At 50.2% G+C, this 7,563-nt stretch overlaps 1 protein-coding gene across 1 annotated transcript in view; it reads left to right on the top strand.

Annotated features, from left to right (window-relative positions):
- LOC144227667 (phosphoserine aminotransferase) overlaps positions 1-7,563 on the top strand; it is a 32,158-nt gene that overhangs the window by 10,040 nt on the left and 14,555 nt on the right. The window contains exon 6 of the mRNA XM_077759352.1: positions 705-874. Coding sequence (XP_077615478.1) covers positions 705-874 — 170 coding nt within the window. The remainder of the gene's footprint in view (positions 1-704; positions 875-7,563) is intronic.

Raw genomic sequence — 7,563 nt, 5'->3', positions numbered from 1 at the left:
GGAGGAGCAGACACACACACACACACACACACACACACTCACACACACACACACACACACACACACACACACACACACACTCCAAAGGAAGCTCTCTAGGCTCCAAGCTGTCAGCACAGAGCCCGATGCGGGGCTTGAACTCACGAACAGTGAGATTATGTCTTCAGCCAAAGTTGGATGCTTAACTGATGGAACCACCCAGCCCCATTTTATTTTATTTTTTTATTTAAAAAATTTTTAATATTTATTCGTTTTTTGAGAGACAGAGATGGAGACACAGAATCCAAAGCAGGATCCAGGCTCTGAGCTGTCAGCACAGAGCCCGATGCGGGCCTTGAACTCATGAATAGTGAGATCATGACCTGAGCCAAAGTCCGATGCATAACCGACTGAGCCACCCTGGCGCCCCTCCCAGCCCTATTTTAAATATTGGTTTAGGTGTAGAAAGGGGGTGTATACAGTGATATGAGTGTGGATAGTGATTGGCTCGGGCTGGCCCCTTGCTGGTGAGTGGGACGGGGCACACATGTAACCTGCGGCCTCCGAACTGTCCCAGGGAGAGATGCTTTTAGAGAACAGAATGCACTTTGAGCAAGATTGAAATAGAATCACTTCCTCATACTCTAGAAAGAGATTGGGAAACTTGAATACAGTTCTAAAAGATGACCAAGTGTATCTAAAGCAGCACGTCTTCTCTCTTTCAGTTCGGTGTCATTTTTGCCGGTGCGCAGAAGAACGTCGGCTCTGCCGGGGTCACGGTGGTGATCATCCGGGATGACCTGCTGGGGGTCGCCCTCAGAGAGTGCCCATCCTTCCTGGACTACAAAGTGCAGGCTGGAAACAGCTCCTTGTACAACACACCCCCGTGCTTCAGGTCAGCCTCCGAGGCATGGCTCAGGGTGGGGTGCAGGGGCCAGGGACTGACGAGGGTGTCTCACTGTTTCCCATCAAAGCGGAGGGAGGTGGCTTGTTAAGCAGAGCGTGTTTTCACAGCCCAGTGACCTAAAGGCTCAGACATCCTATCAGGATTCTCTGCCCAGCTCGCCTCTCCCTGTTACCCTCTGTGTGCTGTGAGCTCAGCTTTCCTTGCCCTTTCTTTTCTGGGGTGGTGTTTTTGTTTGGTCTTGTTAGCCTTAGGGGTTTGCCATTAACCCAAGCGCTCGCTGCACACGAAGTGGCTGGCTTGTATCTCAGCCCGTGAAGCTTTGGAAAAGGACTTTCAAAGGCCAGGCCTCCCCAGCTTTCTTTTCTCTCCCTGCTGCGCCTGCACAGGGCTGGCCCCCAGGCAGTGAACACACTGCCTTGGAACAGACACCTTTCTGGCTTTTCTCCTAGCCTGCAGTTGCCCTGTAAGCAGGCCTGGCTTCTGCTTAGCCACTTGAGAAAAGGGTATGAAAGCACACGGAGGGAGAGCGAGGGTCCCCTGCCCCCATGGTCTTTTAACCCCTCGCCTCAGGTATGTTGTGAAAATCTTGTGACACCTGAGATTTAACAGCTGCAGGGAGATTTTACTCCTTACTAGCTGTGTGATCTTGGGCAAGTCACTTAACCTGTCTGTGTAGCAAGCTTCTCCAGGGGTAAGAAGACTACCCTGCTGATTGGATCTCTGTGAGGATTTACTTATTTACTTATTTATTTATTCACATATAAAATGCACTTGGTGGTTGGCACAGGGTAATTTATAAATGTTAGCTGCTGTATTATTATTGTTTCTCTTGTCATTAGTTCCCAGAGTCTTAGTGGGGGGAAGTGGGGGAAGAGCCAGACTTTATGGATTACCTTTCAGGTCAGGTATGATCTAGAATGGTGATACTTTATTTGTATGACCCTTTTCATCCTGCCAAGTGCCTGAGGAGGTAAATACTCTTTTTATCCCATTTTGCAAGTAAAGAGGCAGAGAGGTCATACTTCTAGCACGTGGCATGGCTGGGATTCGAACCCAGACAGCCTGGTTCCAGAGCTTGGGTGTGTTCACCCTGTAACTTGAATGCTCTCCACAGGTGAGATTATCAGTGTACGTGTTTTTGTGTCTGAAGGATTCATCTTAGGAGAAGAGATCACTGTTGGAGTCCAGCTCTTCCGCTCATGGATTTTTCTGGGTAGAAAGTGCTCTTAGAAGAGCATGTGTAAAGGCGGGCTCTGGCTGGTGCAGGCAGCGTTTCCTTCTGGGTTGGGACTTTGTCAGAGTTCTCCCCAACAAGGAGCACTCTAGAACTTCTAGAAAACCTTCTACATAATTGACTCTAGGAAAGGAAAGCGTTTTTTTAATGTTTTAAAAAATTTTTCTTTTAATTTTTTAATGTTTATTAATTTTTGAGAAACGGAGCATGAGCAGGGGAAGGGAGGAGAGACAGATACAGAATCCGAAGCAGACTCCCAGGCTCTGAGCTGTCAGCACAGAGCCTGACACACGGTTCAAACCCATGAACCGTGAGATCATGATTTGAGCTGAAGTCGGATGCTTAACTGACTGAGCCACCCAGGTACCCCAGAATTCGTTTTTTTTTAGGTAATTTATTTATTTTGTGTGTGAGAGAGAGATCTGAGAGCAGGGGAGGGGCAGAGAGAGGATGCGGGGACAAAGGATCTGAAGCAGGCTCTGTGCTGACCGCAGAGAGCTTGATGAGGGGCTCGAACCTAAGAACTGTGAGATTGTGTGACCTGAGCCAAAGTCAGACACTTAACCAACTGAGCTACCAGGTGCCCCTCAAAGTTAGACTTCTGATGGAAATTTCCGCTGGATTTCTGCACAGCAGCTCATTTGTGTCTCCTATTTTCCTTGGGGAATAGGGTGTTCTGGTGCTCGCTATCCTGGTCACCTCTAAACCCCACTCTGTTTCACCCTGGTTGAAAGCGTTTCTGAAATTCCTGTTGAGGATGGGGGCCGTGGGGCTGAATCTCTTGTCCATCGGTCCTGATTCTGGGGTTCCAGGCAGTTCCGGGCACCAGTGATCACTGGCCAAGTTAGAAACGAGAACTGGGCGTGGCGAGTGGTGAGGACACAGGGGCAGGGAGCCTGGGGAAGGGTGCCAGGCTGCACGGTGACGGGTGGTGTTTGTCCTCCCCGTTAGAAGGAGGGGCCAGGGCCTGGCTCGCCATCAGGGGAGTCTCTTAGGGTGAGACAGAGACCACCATGGGCTCCAGGAGGAGGAGAGGGGAACACTGCCCCTGAAGTGTGGCCTGAAAGCCGGCAAGATCAGATCACAGCACAGCCCAGAGCGATGGCGGGAAGGCACACCCTCTTGCACCTTCTCTGGTAACTAAGAATTACCGGAAGCAAATTCTAAAAAATGTAATGAATATATTAAAGTGCTGTTTGTTAAGATTAGGGTGAAGAGTCCGCGGGGAACAGTGAGAAAGCAGGTCAGTCTGTCTAATAAATACGACCACATAGTAGGAGATAACGGTGTGTGGAGTCAGACACAGAGACACAGAGAAGGACTTTTCAGTGACTCTCACAGAGGGTCCCTCCCTACCAGCTCCCGGGCAGGCCTCGGCCTGGGCCTTGACCAGTCGGCTCAGCTGGTCACCTGGGGGAGGGTAACACTGGGCAGTGGGGGTGGGGTGGGGTGTCAGTCACTGCCTTTCCAGAGCTTTCCTGCCTCAGGAGAGGGAGCTCAGCCAGAAACAAGGGCAGAAAAGGGGCAAAACTTTTCCCTCCGGCACATCAGAGCAGTGTTAACTGAGGCCACTGGGGGGTAGCATTGTCAACAGTTGATTCGAATTGTGTAAACGTAGCAGATAAAGACGGGGTTAAATGTGTTCTGACCAAGACACTCCCCTGGAAGTCGCCTTCCTTTCTCTTACCCTGAAAGAAGAGAACAGGAGAAAAGAAAAAGTCTGTTCAATTGAGCAATTACCCTCAATCTGTGGCTTGAAAAACTTAGAGCTCGTTTGTTGGTACTTAACCACCTTCAAGATTAGAGAATTCTAGCTCACCCAGTAAGAACAAGCCCCAAGTTAGACATAGGAAGGTTTGTGCCAGACCCTCGCGCCAATCCTTGAATGTGAGCCGATAAGGCAGGCAGAAGACTCCTGAACTTTGTATTACACACAAGTCCTTGAAAAGTCCCCAAGTTTGAAAAGAAGTCTTTCTTTCTTTTTTTTTATCGGAGCTGAATGACCATTGGCTCTGGGCATTTTGTGTGAACTGGGCTGAGTAAGGCTTCACATAGTTGCCTGTAGCCCTGAGCTGTGAATTAGGGTGGAATAAAGGGTCGAGCGGGCCTTCTGTTTTAACCCTTTAGTACATCACACTAAGCCCGACGAATGCACAGGCGAGAAGGTACCCACACTTCCCTTCTGTACCCACAAATAGTTTTCCAACACTGCAGGTGTACATTTGTTTTCGCTGTAGTGTGAGGTCAAGTAACTAATAAGAAACAAAACAACCCCGTTAATCAAGGCTGCCTTTCTTACCAAGAGTCTGAGGGTGGGCCTGCCCAGGGCCTAAGCCTCACTCCTCTTGAACCCCAGAAGCACAGGAGTTTCTGCAGTTAGAGTCTTCAGAACAACCAGCTAGGGAGTTTTTCTGAGGATTTCTGCTGTGCTTTTCTAAGCCTTTGAGCACAGCGAGTATTTGTATTGCTTTAAAAAGTTAACATGTATTCTTATTTTTTAAAGTTTATTTATTCAGAGAGGGAGAAGGGGGGCGGGCAAAGAGAGAGGAAGAGAGAGAGAATCCCAAACAGGCTCCACGCTGGAAACCCAGAGCCCAGTGCAGGGCTCAAACACACAAAATATGAGATTGTGACCTGAACCCAAATCAAGAGTCTTCTCCTCGACTGACTGAGCCACCCAGGCGCCCCTAACATGTGTTCCTAGCAAAGATTTCTGAAGGGAGCAGAACCGACTGGGGAAAGCACTATTAACTGCTTGCTGTGGGTCCTGACAGACCCTTAACTGGGCGTATGCAGATACACAGAGCTATGTATTCAGTTATGTGAGTGGAACTTTACCATATAGACTGTTCTGTGGATTTCTTTTTTCTACCCCACAGTCTGCCACGAACACTATGCTATGCAAGTGTTCTTTTCTTTGAAAACTTTGAATTGCTGTGTGGTATTCCACAGAGTGGATCTACTGTGATTTATTTAGTAACTTAACAGGCACGCTTTGATAGTAAACTTACGCTGTGTGGCATTTTAGAAGTGAAGGCATGAATCAGGCACGTTAAATTGGTTGATGGGGAGAATGGAGACCAAGCACTTAGGGTGCCTGTAGTTTGAAGAGTTTGGAATGTGTGGGGGGTAGAAGCATGAGTTGATAATGAACTAGAAGCCACAGAGTGGTCTGCTTCATGCTGACACTTCACAGACGAGGCTCAGGGTGCCGGCTGTGGGACAGCTTGTAAAATGGAAGGACTTCCTGCCCATCTCCTGCTCAGGTCCCATTAAAATAAGCACTGACTCTGAGCATGACAGCCACGGAGAGGGCAGTGTGTTGGTGCTGACAACTGGCTGGGACCGGGGACCTTGCTGCAGCCTTGGGTTTGAGTAGCGAGAAAGCAGCTAGGGAACTCTTCAATGAAAGAGCTGTAGGTGAAAGCGAAGCATGACCTTGGAAGGGTACGGTCAGTGAATGGGCAGGAGTGGCTTTGCCTGGATCACGGGGCAGGGCGTGCTTCTGTGGTTCATGGGGGAGGGAAGAATCAGGTTAAAAGGGAGTTCTAGAGCATGTCACTGAACAGGGGAGTGGGTGGGAAGTGTCACATCTGTGTGTTTTTTAATGTTTATTTTATTGTTTTTGAGAGAGAGCCAGCAGGGGAGGGGCAGAGAGAGGAGGGGCCGGAGGATCCAAAGTGGGCTTTACACTGACAGCAGCGAGCCCGACGTGGGGCTCGAACTCACCAAGTGTGAGATCATGACCTGAGCCAAAGTCGGATGCTCAACTGACTGAGCCACTCAAGTGCCCCATTTTTTTTTTTTCTTTTGAGAGAGAGAGAAAAAGCCCGAGCCGGGGAGGGCAGAGAGAGCAGCGTCCTGTCTGGGACACACACACGTCCACACAGGTGCACTGTGAAGCTGCTCTAGCAGCCGCTCTGGGCAGCTGTGTCTGAGGTTTGGTGCCAGCCTGGCTGCCCCACTAGCAGGTGAGGTAGTGGCCGAGGGTCCAGGAGCCCCTGCTAAACCAGATGCCTTGGTTACTGTGAACAGAGCTCAGGCTTAGGAGTCAGACCAGCCGGGGTTGTAATCCTGGCTTCCTCAGCCACTAAATGGGTGACATTAGCCAAATTAAGTTCCCCAAGCCTCAGTTTCCTCATCCGTCAAATGGGTTGATGGGTAGCCCTGACCTCAGGATTATTGTGATCAAGAAAAGAAGGAACAACTAGCAGGCTGCCTGGCCCCATACCAGACGTTAGACAATACTTCTCCGCCTTTCTTCTTTCCCCTTTGTCCCTCTGCTTTCTCAATCTTTATCCACAGAGCTGCAGCGGAGGCTGTAACTTACTCAGGGGCTGTTCTCCATTCTCTCTTCCCTTTTGGCCACTAGCTGCTTTCTCATTCCTCAAGCTGGGGAAGCTTCTGGAGAGGCTATTACATATTTTGGAGTGCAGGCTGCTCTGCCCATTGCTACTGAGCAGCCCAGCATTTGCTTCTGCTAACTTCTAGAGGCGGAAACAGCTGGGTCCTGTGCCTGCCAGGTTGAGACTGTCAGTGAGCCAGTTAGTGCCATAGGCTTCCTCTGGGACAAGCTTCTGGCCATTTGAATGCTTTCCAGATCCTGTGATCTCCCTCTTCAACCTGTCACGGTGGTAACAGACCCGTGGTGTTAATGAACGAGGCAGCTCTCGTCTAGGGGTAGCGCCCCAGATCTGCTGGGCGTTGACTCCTGGCAACCTGGTTTGCACAGATCCCCATAGGGGACCTTTGTTCTACTCCTGGACAGGGCATAGCCAGAACTGATCTTCCAAGTTCCCAGCTCAAGTAGATGGTGTCTCTTCCCTTGGGGACCTGTGCTCCTGCCCCCCCACACTTTCAGTGAGGTGCACATGGAGCTGTTTGCTCCTTTTTCAGAGATGGGCTTGCAGGAGCCCCTGGGTGGCTCAGTCGGTTAAGCTCAATCTGACTCTTGATTTCGGCTCAGGTCTTGATCTCACAGTTTGTGGAGTTAAAGTCCCAAATTGCAGAGCCTGCTTGGGATTCTCCCCTCCCCCCCTCCCCCCCCATTCTCTGCATCTCCTCTGCTTGGTGCACATACGCACTCTGTCCCTTTCAAAATAAATAAATAAAAAAAAAAAGTGAGATGGGCTTTCAAAAGGCCATTGAGAAACCGTCCACTGTTCTTCAACATCGTATGTGTTCGGTGTAGTTTTGAGCACTTCGTAATGAAGATGCTGTTAACGACACTCCTGTGACCTACGTGCCACATGTCAGACCCTGCACTGAGCACCTCACCCGACCCGTCTCCTGCGGTCCCCTCGAGCCCCGAGGTCTCACAGTGGCAGAGCTGACATTCGGGCTCAGACAGGAACACGGCCAGGCTGCAGGAGGGGCCGGGGCGCAGTGGCTCCTCCTGGGACCAGGGACACAAATCCCACCCCACTTGCTCTCCGTTTCTGAT

This window comes from Crocuta crocuta, unplaced genomic scaffold (genome assembly GCF_008692635.1).
Source record: "Crocuta crocuta isolate KB4526 unplaced genomic scaffold, BGI_CrCroc_1.0 scaffold41, whole genome shotgun sequence".
Taxonomy (NCBI): Eukaryota; Metazoa; Chordata; class Mammalia; order Carnivora; family Hyaenidae; genus Crocuta; species Crocuta crocuta.
The sequence above is the reverse complement of the archived record's forward strand: the minus strand, read 5'-3'. Positions and strand labels throughout refer to the sequence as shown.